This window comes from Thunnus thynnus, chromosome 3 (genome assembly GCF_963924715.1).
Source record: "Thunnus thynnus chromosome 3, fThuThy2.1, whole genome shotgun sequence".
Lineage (NCBI taxonomy): Eukaryota > Metazoa > Chordata > Actinopteri > Scombriformes > Scombridae > Thunnus > Thunnus thynnus.
The window spans coordinates 5391362-5414371 of NC_089519.1; the positions used below are offsets into that span (position 1 = coordinate 5391362).

General features: G+C 39.9%; 1 protein-coding gene and 1 long non-coding RNA gene across 4 annotated transcripts; one reads left to right on the top strand and one right to left on the bottom strand.

Moving 5' to 3' along the window:
- Window positions 1-956: 956 nt before the first annotated feature.
- gne (glucosamine (UDP-N-acetyl)-2-epimerase/N-acetylmannosamine kinase) lies at window positions 957-21590 on the bottom strand. Of its 3 annotated transcripts, none has more exons than XM_067582255.1 (14): window positions 21441-21590; window positions 8968-9039; window positions 8569-8717; window positions 8136-8382; window positions 7760-7967; window positions 7505-7657; window positions 7186-7398; window positions 6697-6784; window positions 5937-6147; window positions 5382-5511; window positions 4976-5197; window positions 4536-4718; window positions 3361-3477; window positions 957-3231 (listed from the first exon to the last, which is right to left on the bottom strand). In XM_067582255.1, the coding sequence occupies exons 2-14, from the start codon at window positions 9019-9021 to the stop codon at window positions 2996-2998; spliced, it is 2211 nt and encodes a 736-aa protein (XP_067438356.1). In that variant the 5' UTR covers window positions 9022-9039; window positions 21441-21590; the 3' UTR covers window positions 957-2995. The 3 variants fall into 3 exon arrangements, with proteins under 3 accessions (XP_067438356.1, XP_067438364.1, XP_067438347.1); XM_067582263.1 differs by lacking the exon at window positions 21441-21590 and adding an exon at window positions 21273-21375; XM_067582246.1 differs by lacking the exon at window positions 21441-21590 and adding an exon at window positions 15895-16076.
- On the top strand, window positions 10154-12057 carry LOC137176178 (uncharacterized). Its single transcript, XR_010925820.1, has 2 exons — window positions 10154-10353; window positions 11112-12057. It is a non-coding gene; the product is annotated as an uncharacterized lncRNA (long non-coding RNA).
- Window positions 21591-23010: the final 1420 nt, after the last annotated feature.

Genomic DNA, 23010 nt, shown 5'->3' on the forward strand with positions numbered 1-23010 from the left:
TATGCATAGTAACGTTATGCACATGGATGTTATTTTATGCAAATACAAATATACAATATTATATGTGTTTTGTCTTTAGGTTTTCATGCTAAAATAAAAATCCATCAAAACAGTACTGTTTTATTGCACAAACTGGCAGTTTTTTTTTCAGGGTATCATTTGTATCGCCATTAATACCTCCACAATTCTTCCAAGCCTGCTGCAGAGAAGCATCCCCCACAGCATAATGCTGCCACCACCATGCTTCATGGTTGTGCTTACTGATGATGTGCAGTGTTTGGCTTACACACAAATCGTTGGCTTAGTGATCATTAGCTTAATTTTGGCCTCATGGTTAACAATTTCCTGTCAAGCAGAGATGTCATGGGATTTTGGCTTTTTCTTTGCCACTCTGCCATGTAGCTGGTGAGGCACACCAGCAACAGTTATTGTATCCAGCCAAAACATAATGCCATGGTGGTAAATTATTTACAGCTCTGACAGTCTCAAAGGGCTCAGGTGGCAAGCACTCACTTGATTCAAGGTATGTAGCTGGGAGCAAACATACTGCTTTTAAACTGCACCAGAATATTATCGATGTGACTCAGCAAATGTTGGAACAGTTGGAGTGATTCTGCACTACAGTATTTCAAAGCTAGAACCAAACTAGAACCATCATTCTGGTGCACTGAGCTGAGGACTGCATAACTGAATTGCAAGTAGCAAAAACACCATCTGGTTGCTTCTTACTTTACAGAGGTCTTTCCATTTTCTCCTTATAGTATATACTGCGAGGGGGAAAAGGGCGTCACCTTGCTGATACAGCTGAGAATTTTATCTTCAGCACAGAGTTGTCACATATATGATGGTGCTCCCTTAGTCTAGGGACTTCGGGATGTCAGGACTTGACTATGACCTGGGTCCTAATTAATGACAATGACTGAGAAGACAAATAAGAAAACCTGACAAAAATGACATTTATCTTTTGAAATCTCACTTTTTATGACTGTAATTAAGGCATAATAGTTCAGAACAACATAAAATGACTGGACAAGTGATAAACATGAAACAGAACTGAACATGGCTGCACAGATCAACTTACAGGGTGCAAATACTAATAAATCGATGACTGAGCGGTGCAATACTGTTTTTTGGCTGTACTAGGCTGACAAACTGACTTTTAAACTTAAAATTTCAGACACTGTGGCAGCAGGGACTTTAGTACTGCAGCTCTGTTGGAGCCCAAATCTGTTGATGATATGAGATACAGACTTCAAAAGGGTTATAATGGGTTGCCATGGTTCCTAAATTAAAGTCTCATTTATAGTTTTTTTTCCCCATAAACAATGTTGTCTGGCTGTTTCATACATATTTCCAACCCTTGGATAGGTACAACACTCTCCTGCTTGCATAGTCACTAAAATTAATGTATATTGATTTGTTTTTTAAAAAGTCAAATGTGTGCATTAATAGCTCATCTTTTGCAAGCTCATAATAACCCTGTATAACCCCTTTCGTGCTGTTCCTGTCAGTTAAGTTTATTTCTTGTATATCTAAAACAAGACAGTGTTTTTATATGGGCCCGTGCAAACCAATGAAATGACAGAAATGCATCCATTATTCTTGGGAGACTCACTGTATAATGCTCACTTTCACTAGGACTGCAAGATATAAAGATGCTGCTCTTTGTCATCTCTGGCTAACATCTTCAAACCAGGTGCCATCTGCACATTTCATATTCTGAACAGACATAAAGATAGACATAAATTAAGTTGAAACATTAACACCTGTGTCCATGACAAAGCTGTTTTGCACTGTTTTAATATCCAGGGGGAGAAAATTTGCAATGGGAAAACTACTATTAGAACCAGCAGCTCAGTCAACGGGTTTACTCTACTGGACCCACATCCCTTTAATATCAGATTTGTTCATGTCGATGTTTTACATAAAAACCAAAGAGGGCTAAAAAAACCCCCAAACATCATGGATTAGACTTTTGCAGTAGAATTTGGACCAACATAAACCAATAAACATAGAAATGTATTCAAAATTTTCAAATGACATGTAATGTACAACACAGTATGTAACAGTACATACGAATCACGTAAATATTTTTTGAGATAAAATATATTCTTAGAAGATCAGATCAAATCTTGACATTAACATTTGAGTACAATAAAATAGTGTTTCAACTGATTTTATAGTTTCCATTTATTATCCCCAAAGTCTTGAAGACCACAAACCATAATATCTTCTCAAAAGCACTGAGTATTTTCCTATACGTTAAATAATTTAATTTATAACAAAACATGGAAATGTATCCTATCTTGATAGTCCGTCCCCCCCCTTATCTCCAAAAGAAATAAAAATTGAAAATTAAAAATCCTAAAAGATTTATAGAAAAGTGAGACAGAGACAATGAATGAATAAAGAAATAGCAACAGGAGAATTTTCAGCAATATTTTGGTCACATCGGAAACAAACTTCCCATTTACTAATGAGTTTATCATCCACCCACATCACATTACAAGTCAGTCTGGCCCTGTATGGGTAATATTAGCTCGGAGATGGCTTTGTACGTTATTCAAAAAGGTGATGCTTGCTCAAAAATGTTTTTTCAAACCATGAAAATGTAAATAAGTTAAGAGTGGTGGGATGTCCGGCCCGTGCAATGGACCCACATCACACATAAAGTGTCCATGTTGGAATCTGGCCAACATCTGGCCAAGTGAAGGGATTATGTCATGGGTTTGAGAATCTGTATTTTTGTGGACACCACAAGAAAAACTGCCATCATTGAGGTTATCAACAAGATAACCCCCCCCCTCCCCAAATGTTACTTGTGCCAAACACTGACATAATGGTTTGAACACGTCGTCTTTCATTTTAGCCCTCAGCATGTGCCCCCTAGATATGTTTATGTATCTATATGGGCAGAATAATGACTACTTTTCAGTTTTGCGGTCTTCTTCTTATTAGCAGTCCTTAGAAAATCAAGAATTAGGGCCTATATTTTTCAATATATCCTTCTGGTTGCATAGTCTAACACCATGCTAGCAGCTCCAAGTAAAGCAGGCTCTTCCAAGTCTGATGTGACAACCTTGACACTCTGGGTGGAGAAGAGGGCTCTCTGAGAGATGACTTGTTGCACTGGGGCCTGGTAGTAAGAGCCCAAGACACCGGACAGAATCACCAGTGAGGGGTTGACTATGTGGAGGATGTTGATGATGCCTACACCTAGCGCTGTGGAAGCTGGAGAGGAAGACAGACAGAAATTAGATTTTTTTTTTTTTTTTTTATGGTTTTAAAGCCAGATTCTACAGAAACAGTGAGCAAGAATTTTTTCAGAATTGTTTGTGTGTGTTTACTTTTGACTCAGACCTTTATTGAGAACAGCTTCAGCTTTGGAGTTCCCCAGTCTGGCTGCGTTGATGAGATGGGCAGCAGTGATTGGCTCCATGAGCTTCATATCCATCCCCTCCACTGTCAGCAGGTCCTCTGAAAAGACCCACCAGCACACAGGTCAGATGTGTGTGTGTGTGAACAATGACTGATGGTATGAAGCCCTCTGAGACATACAGTGCATGTCATGTGGTAAGGATGTACATTTAATTAACTTGATATAACTGTTCCGATGAGGTTTTCGTTATCCTGCTAGATTTCAACAAAATTAAGGCACATTTTAAGTTTTAAGGGTTAGGGTTAATAAACACTCGATGTATTTACATTGAGTAAGTATCTCTCTTTATCATAGTTTTCATTGTTAGTGGCAGAGTCCACCGTTCCCACGCTGAATTAAAATTGCCTTCGCATGCAGAAGGGATTACTGTATTTTGTCTCAGCTTCAGTGTTTACTGTTCACTCTCCCACAGTTGTATCAAAGCTGTGTTCAATTACTGCTCATTCAAACCAAACATTTCCTACAGCTTGACATTAAAAGCATTCATCTGGTAGTCACAGCGTTGACTGTTTGTGCATGTTTGTTTGTGGTTAGTGCTGACCGCGATGGTTCGTTGAAAAGCATCAACAAAACAAGACATTTTCAGCATTTTTTTGTCAGCGTATCAGTTTGAGATAATGCAGAGTAGTGGAAATGTATATATGATATTATATAAAGAGCTGCAGGTGACAAGCTGCACACTTCCAACTTTACTGGGCCTGTTGCTGTTGTGTGAAAAAGTACTTGCACCATGTGTAGCATGAAATCAAATCATACTTGCAATTATTATTCTGGTAGCTGCTCAAAGAGTGTTTGCTGGAAAATATACTACACATTTATAGTATTTCATTCAGCTCAATCTAATTTATAATGTTTTCAAAATCATGCAGGCTCGATGTACAAATCTCAAACCATTTTATTCTAGTGATGCCCGATACTGAAACATTTTTGGGTGAACTTTAGCTTTCTCAACATACAATCCTAGACAGTGACTACAAGTTGTTTTTAGGATGTTCAGACACCGTGTTTAAAGGACACACTCCTCTGATCTTTGCGAGTCTACTTGAGACTCAGCACATTCCCAAGCAGCTGCACACATACAAAAACAAACACTAACCGTCATGCAGTCTCTTGGCTTCTCTCTGCAGGGCCATGCCGGACGCATAGGCCTCTATGCATCCTCTGCTGCCGCACGAACACTCCGGGCCTTCTAATGAAACCATGATGTGACCCAGCTCGGCAGCGCAGAAGGTACTGCCATGGACCAGCTCGTTGTGATGGATAATCCCTCCTCCAATACCTAAACACGGTCAAATGTTTCAAGTCAACTGAATAAAAATTTTACCTTGCAGCTTGTTAACTCCGATTCATATCTAACATCTAATGTACATGATAGAAATAGCAACTTGAATAGCAGAGCACTGTGATAACCTAAAATAATTTCCTCAACTATTTAAATTAGGTTTTTTTAAATAACTGTACTACGATGTTATTAAATGTAATTACTGGCACCAACCCAGCTGACACTGATAATTTAAGAACAAATGACCCTCTCACCTGTTCCTGTGATGACAGTGACAAAGTTCTCTACTCCCTTGCCGTGACCAAACTTCCTCTCCGCCAGCGCGGCGCAGTTGCCGTCGTTGTCGACCCAGACGGGTAGGTGCAAGGCGTCGGAGATGGGTGTTCTCAGGTCCACAGAAGACCACTCCTGGATCAGCTTCGTAGAGTGTAGCACCACACCTTCTTGTGGGTTTACACGCCCGCCAGTGGACACTCCTGAGATGTAGATGAGAGATTTTTAATAAAGGTGAGGTACTGGTTTTTCAGCATCAGTCATCAAGTATATTGTTAAAGCTTGTCACACATGATGAACATCACAGTTAAAAAGGTTGTTTAGATCATATCTTTCATTAAGGAATTTCTATTTGTGTGTGTGTGTGTGTTGTGTGTATTTTCATACCAACACCAAGTATTCTACAGTTGAGGCAGACAGCATCCTGCATGGCATCTGTACACATCTTTAATATGAGATTCATCCGGGCCTCGAAGGTCTTTGGATTGGGCTGAGTGTATTTCTTTACTACCCTTCCCTGGTGAGAGAGAGAGAGGGGGTTAAGGAGAGAGAGACAGAAAAAAAGAGGGGAGAAAAGTAGGAGAGAAGAAGAGCATGTAACGTTTATTGGTGTTTCATTGTCACATATCAAAAAGTAAATTAAAAAGAAACATCTTGAGAGTGTATGAATGATATATCTCCAATGTTATCCAAAGTATTATGCTGCTATAATTAATGGTAAACAAATGATGTTTAGTGCATAATTAAGGCACAAATTGAATCACCATGAAGACAATATCTGTAAAGACATTAGTGCTGAAAATGACTCTACGATGTCAAAGTGAAACAAATATCTTCACTGAGCACCATGATAAATACTTAAGGTTCCTAAAAATGAAGAAACACCAGAACAAAAACTATTATACTGATGCGTCTGTCCTGGTAAGAGTCTACGCAGCTTACCCCCATGCAGACAATAGCTACTCTGAGGTTGGTCCCTCCCAGGTCAACGGCCAGAGCGCTCTGCATCTCCAGGATGTGATCGATGTCCTGGGAGATGGAGTCTTTCATCGGGGGGAAACAGAAGGTCTTCTGGAGGGGTTCCTCCAGGTCGATGGTACGCAGAAACTTGAGTATACGAGGCACTGCGTTGCCGTCGCCGTAAATCTTAGAGCTGATGGGAAACAGAAATACATGCAAATTTCTATTATTCTACTTCTTAATACATTGCCACAGCTTAAATTCAATACTTTTGAATGAAGTCTCTGAACCCTCCTCTTGGGGCAGATCATCATCGAATCCCAAGATCCCAAGACAAGACACCTCAATGATTAATAATGAGGTAAATAATACTTCTTTGACAGCAACAAAAACCTTTTTCAAGACTAAAGAGATCTATTGGCATTTATAATGTATCTGTAAAGAGCTCTGGACTTCATAAACACTAGTCGTGGTACAATAATTCAACTTTGTCAGACATAACCACAACTGTCCGAATGTCAGTGCTTGACAGGGAGATCAGGATCACATTGTAGAGCTGTGCCTGGTTCAGCTGACTGAAATCAGAAAGCCAACTTCTACAAACCATTGCAAAGAAATCACTGATCTGCAGATGTTAGAGCTGAGTGGCTGACTAACATTTTCTGCTAAGGTTATTTCTCTCATTTATGGACTGGAGGACAAAGTGACACAAAGTGAGACGGGCGCAGTACATCGGTCTTACCAAGGGTATCTCTTTCCAAACTGCAGCTCCAGAGCGTGGTAGATCTTATTATGAGTGTCGGCATCTCTCACATGTAGAACATTTTCACCTGATAGAGAGGGAAACGCCGTTAGATAAACAACCTGAGGTAGATTAATTAAACAGTATGATGTATTTGGAGGACATTTGCAAGTGTTGAAGTAATAGTTTTGTTTAAATGAACCAATGTTATATATACGGTCAGTTTTCAAAGCTCAAACAAGCTATGTAACCAAATGTTTAAACAACTTTTACAGAGCTGCACCTTACTTCATCACATGTGATGCTGTATTAATAATTTGATCTATCTATGTTTTATTTTGTGCCTTTATTAAATAGCAATAGTAGGACAGGAAAGATGGGAGAGAGATGCAGAAACGTTCCCAGGCTGGATTTGAACTGCGGTGGATGAAACCACAACCACACTTGGGTGAAGCAGGTGACAGTAATGTTGTTATCGGGGCTTCTCACCTGTCTCTCTGCCTGTTTGCCTTGTTCCCAGGTTAATGACAGGCGTGCCGAAGGCCCCGGCCTCTCGTACTCCGCAGCTGCTGTTTCCGATCATGCAGCCGGCGTGGCAGACCAGCTGAATGAACTGCTCGAAGGGAATGTGCTTCACCGCCCGGAAGTTGGGGTGCTGCTCGATGCCCTTCTTCCGCATCACGCGCACCATCTCCTTACTTCCTGTTGACGTGGGATAAGACAGGTCAAGGGACGTAGACGGCTTCATTCATCCTAGTTCTACTTCACACATATAGAGGAACTGATTGGTTTAGTGGGTGTAACTAACCAGCATCGATGTTAGGGAAGAGGATGAGGGTCTTTTTGTTGAAGGACAGCAGGGCATCCAACATTAGTCCATATATCTTAATGGAGTGCTGGATGTCAGTGGTGACCGGGTGCTGCAAAGCCACTATGTAGTCGTGATCTTGAACCTTGTCACCTGCAGAACCAATAAAAACCATAAACACGGATATAAATCTTTATGATGATATTTTGTGTACGACATACACAGCTACCCTGTCAATACACGCTTTTCACATACCCAGCCAGCTCTTAATGATATCCATGTAGTCTTGTTTGTGATGAGATGACAGCAGCTTATCGTAAGAGGGGCAGCCAGCCAGCAAGATGCGAGAGTGGTCCTCACACATGGCGATGAGGTGCTGCTCTGCCCTGCGTGTGCAGCAGGCATGGTAGTGGGCCAGTTTACTGATGGCGTGGCGGATTGAGTCATCAATTGTTCCACTCACCTAGGAAAATAAGCGAGGGAGAGAGGAGATGTTAAATGTTATTTGTCACGTGAAAGTAAAGACAGGTGTATCAGATCAAAAACTCTTCATCAGGTAAACTTAATAATGCTGCTTCCTCTTTCACTGATCGATGAGTGTCAATAATATTCTGAATCCCTGCCTCCTCACCTCTCCTCCCTCCAGGTGAAGTATTCTAATGTTCATCAGTGCCGCAGCCGTTGCCAGAGCCAGCGCGTCAAAACGGTCACCGTGGACGACCAGGATGTCAGGTTGCAACCTCTGGAGGACGTCGGGGAGTTTCACCAGCGCCAGCCCAACACTCTCCACCATGGCCGCCTCGTCCTCCCCTCTTACGATGGTGTGGAGCTTCGAGCTGATGTCAAAGTCATCCTGCTCGATCATACGAAAAGTGTTCCTGGAGAGCAGCGGAAAGTAGGACAAAAAAACTAATGAATGAAGATACTTCCACTGAATGATTTGATGAGCATGAAAATGGCTTTTGCAGTCACCAGATCTAAACCCCGTTGAACACATCTGGGAGATTCTCAGATGTTGTTTTAGGATATGAAACAAGCTTCATAAAAAGGCCAGATGGTCTTACCCATAGTCATCAATGAGATGTGAACCGAGCACCACTGCTTCCAGTTCAAACTCTTCAGGATGAGATTTGATCCCAAACATGATGGGAGCCAGCTTGGAGTAGTCCGCTCTGTTGCATGTCGCCACACACACCCTCAACCTCTTTTTGCACTACGCCAAAAGGAAACACACAAATGCTATTAGTTGATTTGATTCAATATGCACAACACACTGAAGTCTTTATTTATTCCAATCCAAACAAGTAAAAATAGCTATTTCACTACTGAGATCTGCTGGAATATTACCGTTTCCTCACAATTGTGTATATAATCACAGAAAAATGCTTCATGTATACATTTCTGAACTAGAGTCAGTTCTACATAAACTCTTATTTTCATATAAACACAAAGTCATACTGTACCCGATTCTGCACGTCCATCTTTTCCCTCTCCAGCCTTTCTCTGCTTCTTTGCATTTTCAGATAGTATAGCTCCTAGAAGACAAAAGAGAAGGTGAGATCCAGTTTGAAGAGCATAATATTAACCATTATTTTTTAATACAAGCCCACCAACAGGTACATACTCACTTGGGCCTTCCGAATACTCAGATGCTGAAGCATGAAAACACAACAAAACTACACTAAAAACGCTGTGTATGTTACACAAAAGAAACACATGCTGACACATTTATTCCAGAGATGTGAAACATGCTGTAGGACGGTGCTTTGCATGGCAAGGCAAGGGTCACGCACACACACCTGGATCACATGACAGGAGTGAAGGACGATACTTTACTGATACTAATAGTAATATACTTTCCGTTGCAAAGTTGGGCCAAAAATGTGGTGTTGGTGAAAAAAGAAAAAACAGTCGTAAGCTTGTCATTGTAAGCTGTCAGATCTATCAAGACAACTTATTTTTACCAGTTAACAGGGAAAAATCAGTAGGCAATATAAACTAGCATTAGGTTTGATAAATACAATCAGTCAATCAAAAAAACTTATTGTATTCCAAAAACACATCTGGAAACATAATGTGGTCTGTGAACATGCTGGTGTGTTTAGTGTGGAGCATTTTCTATTGTTCTCTTTCAGCCATTTCGTTCATGTTGTGGTGTAGACATTTGTCACCAAGGTTTCCGAAAGGGACGGTTGGAAATGTCTGGTTTAAATAAAGGGCAACCTCTGCGATGTCACTGAGCGAGCGGACAACAAAGTCACAGTTCACCAGCGGCAAAGGGGAAGGTATGCAAAAGCTTTTCTCTATGTTTATTGTCTGTTTGGGTGCAAAAGGGCGTCCGCGAGAAACGTTGACAGAGTGAATCACACATTTAGGTGAGTACCTTGCAGTACTTGGATACAGAGGTTCAAGACCTCAGTCAAACAGAGTCAATGAAAAAGAAATCAAGATTTGAGTGTGACAAGCCCAAAAGGAATCTTAATTAGGATTATGGTGGTGATATGATGATAATAATACACACAACACAAAATTGCAACTACAGTACTTTAAGCACCAGACTTCCAATAGGCATCAGTGTGAACTTCAGCACCGGTTATAGTTAAACATAGCTGAGTGAGCTAAAGAAGCACAGGTGTTACTGATAACATTAACGAAGGCTCCCTTCATTCCAAAGATAATCCTCATTTTAGAAACACCTGCTGCCACCTACTGCTGTGAACGCATTATGATAGGTGCACTTTTCCATTCACACGTTCAAGGTCTTAAAGTCTAGTTCTTGGCAACACCGATTTTCAGGTGTACTTCCAGGAAACATACGCAGGGTTACTGTACACATTGGAGCCCATGCGGTAAATCACAGGGACCACGAATTCCAGAGTGGATTGAATGCTTGCAATTTACAAACTCTGCAGATTAGATTTAGCAACTGGCTGAGCTGCATTTCATTCCTCTGCACTTCTGGGAATAGGAATGGGGAGGGGGGCGGGGGTTCATTGACTTCAGAATGAACAAACAAAAAGGCTAAAAAACAGGGTTCCCACTGTGGCATGAATGTTAAATTCCATCATGTTCATCCAAGACAAAGTCATAAAGTTCCCAAGCAGAGAAAATCTTCTTTACTAGCTTGTATGTGTTGTTCTATTACATTATTGTACCATGATCCATTTCTGGAAAAAAAACTGATGGGCAGATTTGCTTAACATAGTCCATGCTCCTTGTAATAATGTCTATCTGTACTACTAATACTATGTAAATGAATGGCTACTCTGTGCTGCCCTGATGGCATCAAACTGAACCACCCCCGCTGTTCCCAGGTATGCTGAACAAGGCGAAAAGTAAATATAGCTGAACCAATTCACTGGAAAAAGGGCACAGATGTAGGGACAAAGAGATTGTGGGTTTTACAAGATATATCTGAGGCCACACTTGAAGCCAAATCAAATCATTAAGTTGAACAACATGGAAAATACAGAGCCATTTATATTTTAAAACGGACAGTGCTATGTCATGTGAGTTCAGCTGCACGAAGAATGATGCCATACATGAAAAAGTTTGCTGGGAGAGTAAATTATTGTGACCTGATCTAATTCTGACACACATAAAACAGGTTGTACCAGATCCCCCTGATGCCTGAGACCGGCTGAATGGAGTGAAACCTGGTCACAATGAATGCTGGAATGCTGTTCGTCACAGTCAGTCTTGACCGTCAGTCTAGTTGACGTTAATGCGATACATCTATGAGAAGACATAAGAGATGAAGGATACAGCATGTTCCAAACTGTATCTGTTTTCATAAAGTAGCCACGCTTGAAGCCAAATCAAGGGGTTTTTAAATTGAACAACATGGAAAATACAGAGCCGTTTATATTTTAAAAAGGACAGTGCTACGTCATGTGAGTTCAGGTGCACAAAGAAAGCCGTCATACAATTCTGATACGCATAAACAGGTTGTACCAGATCCCTCTGACGCCACTGAGACCGGCTGAATGGAGTGACACCTGGGCGCATCACAATGAATGCTGGTATGTCAATCTTGAAAGAGTACATAGTACTCACAGCTTTGTTCCTACGTCCACCAAACACACACACACACCTTGTGATGTAAATGTAATGGTTATTTAACATGCTGGTCTCACGTCTCCATCTGACAGATCCTGATGACAGTTCTTTTCTTGTTCTCTCATTCATTGAAAGGCGTGACCCTTGCTGTGCCAAACCAGAAAGTATTTCTTTCTTCATATTTTCCTACCACATACTTAAAGGGGACTCATTATGCTCATTTCTATAGTAGCAGGATTTCACTCCTCTTTCTCCCTCTTTACTCCAAATGTCAACTTCTCAAATCCATCCGTACATGTTCGAGCTTGAATACGGACGATGACAGTGGACAGCACGAATATTTTTTTTTTTCCATCTTTGAGTTTTGGACTGTTTGCTGGATTAAACAAGACATTATTTTTTTTTGTTAGAGACTAAACAATTCATTAAAAAATGATTTTAAATATTCAACATTTGTACAAGAGCTGTAAATAAAACTGTGACCTACTCATTAAGACATTTCTCCATTGCACTTTTAAATGGTTAAAAATGCCACAGGGTAGCTTTTAAAGTTAACAACAGACTTGGCTGATGTGTGTGTTGTGCTCTCTAGCAACACTATTATTCCTGCAGTCGCCCCTTCCCGTAGATAAAAGGTTGCATCTGTGAATGTGGGAGATAATCACTCTCAAAAAAGAAATGTTTTTGTTACCTCCAAGCCAGCATTACTTACTAGCTAATGACCACAAATTAAATTAACTTGCAATCCATGATTTCTTGCTTTGTAACCAGATGGAATACATACAAATCTGAAAAGCTGACAGTGTGAAGGAGGAATTTCAGAAAGACGACATGTCCAGTGTAGCCGGCCCAGATAGCAAGAGATCAGTGGCACACCGCAGACAGACTCTTCAGCAGCCCCTGAGTGGCCCATTATTGTCACGCCGCTTAGATTGAAAACGTGAGGATTTAATGGAGCAGAAGCTTGTGGATTTTGCCTCTCATTTTATGAGATTTAGTTAGTTTATAGCAGCTAATAACACACCAGCCCAGTCAGTGTGGTTCTGTGGATTTGCAAGTGAAGAGACTGCCCATTAAAACTGGACTAAATTATATTTTCTTAGATTATAACCTTTATTTCAAAAGGCATTTCAGTTACTATATTTTCAACATGTAACAGCTTCTGCAGGATCTCTAGTCGGTTAATAAATAAAATCCTTTCCTACGTTACAGTGTTATTGTGCAGGTTTACTACGAGCACTGTTGGCTTGTTAACTTCCGCCTTTGAACCGGATACGGTTAATGTCAGCTAACAAAACACTGTGTCCACAACTGTGTTTACATACATGTGTAATTCCTCCTGGCAGCTCAGCCACCGGTCAACACCACCTTATTACCTGGTGTACTGTTCAATACCTGCAGTCAAATCTACAGCAGTGTCATGTGTTTCTATTTCACCGTGGTCACCCATCCTCTCAGCTCCTGCCATCCCTACATTCTGAGGAGCACCCCTGCAGACATTAGGACCCCTGTTGCCCTAAATATCCATTCATCACCTGATGATCCTGATGTTACATACTGTGTAAGGACACTAGCAGACTAGCAGACGTCCACACTAGGCATGGGACAATATGAAAGTTTCATGTCACGATTATCCTGGCCAAAATAATTGCGATTGATTTTAGTTTTAAGCATTAATCAAATCAAAATATGCTTAAAACTTTTAAAATGACCTTATATTCTGTTAAGAAACAAAATCATGGGACACATATCTTTTTTAGTGAAAGGACAGATTCAGACTCTTGCCAACACCCAGCAGGTAATCACAATAAGAGAAAAAAAATCCATTAACACAACCTGATATCTGAGCAGTCACACTCCCAGCCTTCAGAAAATCAGTAGCACTGTATATTAGTGAGCTAGACAAGTCACTCGTGAGGATATTCACAAACGTGAGCATTTTACGATTATCCCGATAATGGAAATTCACCACGATCAAATTATCTTGAGCGTTTTTATCCCAATGTAAGATAAAATCTTATATCCTTCCATCCATACATGGTGAAACACAAGCTGAAAGTGATTATAGCAGCATTAATGAACTGAAAGAGCAAAACGATAGTTCCTGAGAAAAAGCAAGTAAAAAAAACCTGAAACTAAAAAACCTAACCAGGCAAAGACAGAACCAAAACTGTCACTACATGACACGTTGACCTGTTTTCATTGAGGGGAGGATGGTCACATTGATGCCACCTGCAACAGTAGTACAACTCCTTAACAGAGGTTACTCTACACTGCAGCCAGTGGAGCTGGAGGAGCACCAGCAAGTCAGTTTTACTTCAACTTATTTATCACCATCATCATAATCATCTTCATTTGAAAGCAAACAGCAGCAGGAAGCACAAGCAACCCCACAGGACACACTTGTATAGATATTTTGGTTGTAGAGCAGAAGATTGATATGGATCTCAGGGTCATGAGGCGTTAGAGCATTGGTGGTACAACCGCATTTTTTCACTGCCATGTTTAACAGTTGTTCCACTCTTCCTGTTAAGCTCTAGAACAGTTTCCTTGTTGAACCGGTATCTTGAAAATCATAAAACTCAACTGGGCTAAGTCCATCCCTTAACTTCCTTCGAGGAATTTGATTATTTCTGCTCAATCGATTTCAAAAAGTCTTTCTTAATTTTAAGCTGGTTTTAAAGTTTGGTGCAACATAAATAAAAGTTAAACCATGATTTAATTGGGTTTAAAAATGAATCTTTGTTGGTGCAACCCAGCCATTGAATTACTAGAGGTTGAGAGGGCCAATGGCTGATCTGTACCCTATTTGGGATTCATTAAGTTGAGTGTTGTCTTTCCTAAAGAGTTCCTCAGGGTTGAAGCTGAAGTGCCAACACTTGCATTGGTAGTTCCAGATGTGCGTGAAGCTTCTCAGTCCCTGGTTCTGATTGGTACTGGGGATGCCATGGTGAGGACATTTTCCCACCAGTTAATAAACTTGGTGACAACACCAGTGTTACCAGTTACACTGGACATTTACAAGATAAGATATTCGTCGATGACACTCATCCATGGAGCGCTTTTAGCCTAGATCTAAGTAGCCTAGATAAGAGTTAGTGACGGTGGGCTTCAGACTCCAGGCTGTGGTGCACACAGACACTGGGACGAGCCAGAGGATGACCGCCACTTAGAACCAGAACCAGAACCAGAACCAGAACCAGATCAACCTGCCTGCCATCTGGTTAGACACACACCGAGAGCAGGCCGAGCAGCCAGACAGTGGGAGAGTTTCTGCTGAAACAAGCACCAAAACCCGGGGAGACATGAGAGCAGCTGCTTGCTAACAGCTACGTGTGTGTCTTTTTGTTTGTTTGTTGTTTCTAATTGAATCTGTGGATTGTAGCTTGTGTCCCACCTGTTTATTACCTGGTGTACTGTTCAATACATGCAGTCAAATCTACAGCAGTGTCATGTGTTTCTATTTCACCATAGTGAGCCATCCTCTCAAGTCTGGTGCAATCCTTACAGTTACCTTTATGATTCATTTTCTATACTTAGTGGTAAACACATACTGTTAACACCCGCCTTCGAGGAAATAAGTTGTTGAATTGTTTTGTTGCCGGTTACACCCTTTTTTTGGCACGTTTTCATTCAAAGCAGGGGTTGATGTTTTCCTCCCAGAAGCAGCACTGCCGTTTAGTTAAAATCATTACTTTTAATCGTCTTTGCTGAATGTTAATTTCACGTTGTTCATCATCACCTTAGTTTTGCAAATCACCCTAGTTATAATCAGATATGCACACTAACAGAGCAGCGACAGGAAGAACAAGACAGTGTTTGGACAGCTTATGTTTAAGTTCATGTGCAGTCTTCAATCAACAGCAGCGTAGGTTACCACACCTTCAGTGTCACATCACCCGGTGAACGCCGACTTCCAAGTTATCTCTGTCTATTGTGTCTGTGTGACGTAGAGAAAACAAAACAGCAGCATTTCTTCCACTCTCATGTCACACGCACACACGCACACACACGCTAAAAAAAAACTTCTCAGACTACATCCTGTGATTTAGCCTGACTCTCATTCAGCACACCATGACTTCTACTCAAGCGTCACAAGACAGCATCAGCAGCCAGCCTTATGGTATGGGGGCAGGGTCGCATATGCAAAGAGAAAAGGCAGGGATGACACAGCAATAGAGGCAGACAGAGATACTGTACATACAGAAGAAGAAGAAGAAGAAGGAGGTGATGGCAGACAGTGAGACAGACAGGAACGGTAAGAAGATGAAGACAAAAAACATGAGCGAGAGAGGAAACATAAAAAAAAAAAAGAAGGTTGTATGACTCACATGAGGGTTTATGCACAAAGAACCACGGTGCTTTTCCATCACACGTCTCTCTGGATTCTGAGCTAAAAAATCCCCCTCTTCTCTTTTCCTACCTCGCTTTCTTTTTATTCCTCTCTTTAGACAAGCTGCACTGGGGAAACGGACGGCATGCGAGAGAGCCAGCAGGCAGCGGAGGAGAGGAGAAATGAAGAGAAGGGAAGGGAGGGTGTAACAGCCATACAGCTGGGGGAGGGGCTGCATGAGAGCAGGGCTGGGTTGATGTGGATTACAGCTCGTGATTGGTTGAGTGGAAGGAGGAAAGAGCGTGTAGCATCCTGCCAGGCATACAGCTGAGGAGATTGAACTGTCATTATGCTATTATTCAGTCTCTGTATTATTTCTGACTGCTACTTCCTCTGAAATAACAACAAATCCAGGTAGGTCTCCGTGTAGCCAATTTTCAAGACAGTTTCATAGCCCGAATTTTTTATTTTATTGACCACAGATGTGAAATTCAAGCAATGCAATGTGAGAAAAGGAGTGCTACAGAGTAAACTGAGTAAAGCAGAAGCCTGTAGGTCCCAGAACTACTTAAATAAAGAGGAAACCCTTGACTACGCTGCACTGTTTTTATGGCATTGTTACAGTTTGACTGCCGACCGCAGATGTGTGTGATCAAAGCTGGTAACTCAGGGGTCGCCAGGGGCCGAGGCCGCTCTGACCAATGAGGTGACGGCATGCAGACGGTGCAGTCTGTTAGTAAAGAGAGGAGCAGAGTTTGAATGTGACTGACTTATCCGTGCACGCCTGGACAGAGGCTGATAGTAACTTGGATGTATATTAACAAAATAAAAGCGGAGACTGCTCACTCGGCCCATAAAAGTATACGATCACGGATGATTTATTAACAGTAGAGTGAGTATCAAGTTTCGCTCAACTCTTTATCAGGCTCATGATAAGAGACAATAAGCCAGTGAAATAAGATAAGCACTCTGGAGCAACACACAAACGACAAAGTTTAGAGGGAAAAAGTATAAAAAATAAAATGATTACATGACTAAATAGAGGGCTAAAAAGAAAAGGAAGGAGGTAAAATCAAAACACCAGTTGTGTTACGACTTCTGATAAGCGTTCAAACTCATAGATCTGTTACTCAAACCGGCTTTCCTGGATTTCATTGTCTCACCCACACTTGAAGCAACATCCTCCACCAACACAACTTCTCGCATTTTTTTTTTTTTTTTTAAAATTCAGGAATGTTTTTTTGTTTAGCTACAAAAACCGCCTCAACAAGAATGTCCTTAAAAAGTACAAGAAACTCTAACTCATGAATGTGTAGCTTAATAGGTGTTAATTATGTATTTTGAAATGTCATCAATAGCTGTAAATTGCTCCCATGTTGTTGTTTCTCTACCTGATTTCTATTATCTTTACTGCCTGGTTTGGGTGCTAGGTTTTAAAAAAAGCCTGGCACTGTTTCATCACATGAACTGTTGGAGGTGAAACATGTACCGTATTTGCATATTTGACATGACAATGGCAATAGTGAACGTGGACTGCACAAACCGCTCTCAGTGTTGACACAGTTGTGACATCCTGGTCCACAAAGGACACAGATAATACAACATCAAACTACACCAAACACTGGTGACACACGGTTGGTTCAATGCAGCTTCACTCTGATGAAACAAAAGAGCAAACAGAGCAACGGGCTGTGAACTGAACAGTCAACTTCCTTCTCCACAGAATTCCCATAAATTCTAACAGACTATAATAAATTCATGACGCACCTACTTCCTTGCCAACATGTGAGATCCAAGTACAAAGCTTGTTAAAATCGTCTTAGAAGAAACAGCTACCATATGTTTGACTTTATGTATGACTTATGTACTTTAAACCCAAATGTAATGAATATGTTGAACCTGGAGAACATCCATAATTAAATTAACTTCCTCTCCTCACACAACATTTAGCAGTGATATCTGCTTTATGTATCTTATGAAGGCTTGGCATTAAGATAACAAACGAACATCATAAAAAACATTCTCCTCAGTGTTACAATTGAGGCTTTCTATATTTCAGATAACGTATGAAGACATGTCATTTCCTTGTTGATGACACACTGCCATCTAATGTCCTTTCTAAGGAAGCAAACATTTTGGGCAGTATCTGATGACCAGTGTCTTCAGGTGCAGTGGAACATTTTGGTCCTGTTGCAAATCTTAAAAGGCATACTATGCAGGATTTTCCTTAAAAAACAACAACAATGTATAGAGTCATACAAATAATCCTGTGGATGTTTCTACAGAGACCTGCCCTCTGCTTGTATGTTCTTATTATTTTGCTGTGTTTGGGACGTTTCTGGGCATCAACCTTTGGGCAGTGGGTGTGTAGCCGTTAGCCAATGACAGCGTGCAGAATGTGAGATAAGGGTCGACCGATATGCTTTTTTTTTCAGGGCCAATACCGATTATTAGTAATCAAGGAGTCAAAATTTAGAATGCACAATTTTAACACATGATTATACTTCATTTATTACAGCAAAACAGCTTTAGAAAGCCTTTAGTTGCAAATAGTAGAAAATAAGTACATTTACTTAAGTACTGTACTTAAGTATAATTTTAATGTACTTGTACTTTACTTTAATATTTTCATTTTACTTTATACTTCCATTCCACTACATTTCAGAGGGAAATATTGTACTTTCAACTGCACTAAATTTATTTGACAGATTTATTTACTTCTCAGATGAGCTTATAAATTACAACACACTGTTAAAGATTAAACCAGCGGTTCCCAAACTTTTTGGCTTGTGGCCCCTTACAAAAAAAAAAAAAAAAATTTGTGTATTTGTGTCTTTTTCATGTTTCCAGTTCCACCAAAGAGACATTTCCCCTCACATGGTTTCAAATAAACAACTGTTTAAAGTCTAAAGAGGTTAAACTCCCCAATATTTCAAAATAATGCAAAGACTGAAGAAAAGTTCTGAAAATTATTCCAAATTGTAAGCAGAACTACATTTTTACTTCTTTCCTACCCAATCTATCATCTCAACACCCCTCAGATTTATCTCAGCAGCTACAACAATAAAATGCTGTTTATGCATCGACTCAACAGTATTAATAATGTACTTTGTTAAATGTATTTAATATATCAGTCACAGCCTGGTTTCCACAAGACAAGTACTTTAGCTTTAATACTTAAATTTAGCTGGTAATACCTCTGTACTTTTACTTAAGTAGGATTTTAAATGCAAGATTTTTACTTGCAATTAAGTATTTTTACATTGTGGTATTGATTCGTTTACTTAAGTGAAGGATCTGAGAGCTTATTCAACCAAAGTTTAAATGTTATATATTAACAACATGTGATAGCAGGGAAGCTGTCATTCAAAACTAGGCTACTTCATTACTAATGATTATTGTAGCTGAATATGTACAACAGCAATAGAAGTGACTATTCAACTCTGACAACCGTACACCATCTGATCTAAGCAGTCCATGTATGGATTAACACTAGTGCTGTCAATCTTCCTCTACAAGCCAATTTGAATTTTTATTTTTAATATTCGAATTATATTCATAATTGTTAGTGCTAAATTTAGCCTATTATTAATATTTACTATGTACCTATACAGTGTATACACAGTCTTATCAACTGCCAATGCCACTATCAGCATGTGGTTATTATATGTTCTGTCCACTAGAGGGCACTCCAACATTATCAATAAACAAGTGGTAGCTTTCTTGCTAAGTAATAATTAAGCTTAGGCACAAAATGAATAATGTTAACTAAAATATAAATATTAAATAAGCTTTCATTGTACTGGATCATAGTAATTAAACTACACACTTAACTGAAATATAAATAAATCCACATCAGTATGCACTTCTTACGTGACGTGTTATTTGGTTCAGGATGCACTGCAAGCCCAAACGATAGCGTGAGTAGGAGCTCTGTGTCCAAACCCCTTACTGCAGGTTGCAGCGCTGATCACCCAGGCTCAAGTCTTTCATTGTGGGCCTGATTTTTTTTTTCTTTTTTTAATTTTTCCGCCTGTTGACAGAAATCTAAAAACTTTCCACACATCACTTCTTAAAAGGTCAGGACTGGTGATCTCAGTGGGTGCATCGCTTTCTGCCTTTTCTGATATTGTGACATTACGTTAGCACACTAAATGTGAGATTGTGAATCAGTCAGACCTTCAGGCCAAGGTAAGAAGGGTGAGATTCGCCAACATTAGCCAACACATTTATATAAAAATGAATAAATACACATTTGAATAATAATTTCAGCTGACGCTGTTGTGAACAGAGGCACATTGTGCAAAAGCACACACGGGGCCAGTATTATGCCAGCTTTGTTTGATTCAGTGTAAAAAAGAAAAGGCAGCTTAATGACGGATCTTCTTTACGTCTATAATGCGGGGTCTCTTTATAAAAGAGCCTTGTGTGTTTGTTTGACTGAGGGCGGGGCTGAGCTGAGCTACACAGAGCAGAGAGGCCACAGCAACAGCATAGGCATGTGCCTCAGCTGCATTCATACAAAATCTACCACTGTGGAAAAAATAAAATTAAATCAGAAAATAATGTTTAATTCATATGATTCACAGCTTTGTTCTCAGTAACACTGCTGGCTGTGTTTCCAAGCACCAACCAAACACCAAATCCTGCATAGTATGCCTTTAATGTTTAGACGTGACAACTCACCTGTATCCCTTATTCACACCCACTGACCCACTTTACAAATAACCATGGATAATGTTACACTTGACTAATTGAAAATGATAAGGACGTGGCCTACGATATTAACAGATTAGCACAACACACTCTGGTATAATGTGCAGTAGAACTAGTTAAGCGCACAAACGAGGCAGTAGTAATGCTAAAAATGCCAAAAAGGAGTCAACTCAGTATGAAAACCTGACGATGAAACCAAACTAAAAACCAGGACAGACTGCATTTTTTGCAGTCGGTAGCTAACGTTATTTATATCATCAGTGAGTTCAAATTATTTTAATGTGTCTCCTTCGAAACTCCGTCACTGCAACACAAAGGCATCTTTTGCACCCAGTAAAGTTTGTTGACTTAAGGTTCAATTTGCTAACACTGTGGCCTAAAACACTTCTTTAATAATCAAATTTTCAGTTTCAACAGCTTATGACGAGCACCTGAAGACAGCATCAGATCGATAATTTAGTATTTTGGTTCGTTTTTAGCAAACGTTATCTAACCTTATCATAGTCCGTTGGACTGCAGTCTGACTTTAGCTTCAAAGTTATGCTAACATCAGCTAGCCCCTTGAAAAGTTGGTAAGGAATAACACTAAAAGCTATCACATCCAGACCAACGCGGTGTTTTTAAAGCACGACTTGGACACGTTGCCCAAAACATCCTCACCTATCGACAGAAGGTTTCGCAGTGGCGTAAAGTTAGCTAACGTTAGCTGATGAACCCCACCTAACTAACTTTAACGGTAACAGTTAAGCTAAGTTAGCTAAAGTTATAAACCCCTCTTTAGCTATCATTTCACGACACTGTTGCCGAGTCCCGCGCAACAACAATTACCTTGAGTTATCCAGACACGCTGTATTCAAATCATACTGGGATCATCGTTGGGTTCACTTCTTCCTCTTCTGCTTTAGATATTCAGTGGTTACGAGCCAACGTTGTGAAGCATCTGGGCACTCAGGGGTGCGCATGTCAAGTACGAGGCAAACGCCGAGGACGAAGCCGGAAGTGCGGTTTTAGGACCTCCATAATAATAATAAAAAAAAAAAAAAAAACTGGACAAATGGGGAGAGAAAAAATCATTTTTCTACCATGACATAATTTAGAGGGAAGGTGACACAGCTAGGGGAAGGCCCAGATGAGACCAGGGTTGGGTTGATTTGGCTTGTGTGGGAGGAAGAAAGAGCATGTAACATCCTGCCAGGCATACAGCACAGCACAGTCTCAACAGTCACTATGCTATGATTCAGTCTCTGTATTATTTCTGACCATTACTTCTTCTGAAATAACAAATGTCAGAAACAATACACTTCAGATCGCTGCCCTAAAACTAAAAACTATGAAATTCCCTTCCTCCCACCATCCAATTATCCCCCACTACTAAGATCACCAAGAGTCACTTTAAAACACACTTCTACTCATTAGTCTTTAATTAACTGTGCCTGACTTAACCAGCTCAGGTATTTCTCCTGAAATCTCTGTAGTCTTCTTTTGTTTTGTTTTTTTTGTTTTCCTCAGTGTTTGCTGTAAAGCACTCTGGGTCAACTGTTTTGTGTGTAAAGTGCTATATAAATAAAGTTGAGTTGAGTTGACTTCAGATAAATTTGCGGAGATTCAGAAAATTATTTGGAAAATTTGCAGTTGTGACCCTCAGCTTAAAAGTTCATGCTTCTAACCCACCTAGACTCAGCTTTAAAAGAGGGTAAGCATCTTAGTTACAGGAAATTTTATTCAGAATCACATCTTTTCTATATTTATATTATAGCCCGACCAATACATGACTTTTGAGGCAGGTACCAATATTGGTATTGGAGAGTTTACAAAAATACAACAATAATACACCAGCCGATATTAATTTCTTTATACAACCCATAATATCAACTTATATTTGTGATATGGTTCCCTTAAAGGTATATATTTTTTAAACAGACCAAGAAATGTACTGGACAGGATGTTTTATAGTTGAAAAATAAACTGCTGGCAAAAAATATAGAATTTCTGTGATAAAAAATATGATTTCTGTACTTCAATTTATTGTCATTTATCTGCTTCACAATAATAATAAAAAAAACTCAAAGAGGAATTAAATGATTTAGATCTAATCTCAGCATACACTTAGTGCTGCATTAAAGTCCCAACATACACAGTACAAAACACTTAAACAAATAGTACTGGGTAGTGCTTTTTACTACAAACAAAACACAACATGTCGATTTATAAAAGGCGATGCATAGTTGATAAAGTACCTATAGAGTGATCAACAGTAGTTGACCATTACTGTCTCCAAACTAGTGACCTCTAAGAAAATCGAGAACTACTAAGATAGCAAAAACCTTTTGAAGTTGTCATGACATAGCGGTTCTGTTTTGTCTTGAATCTTTTTATGCATTTTTTCAAGACCTATCTT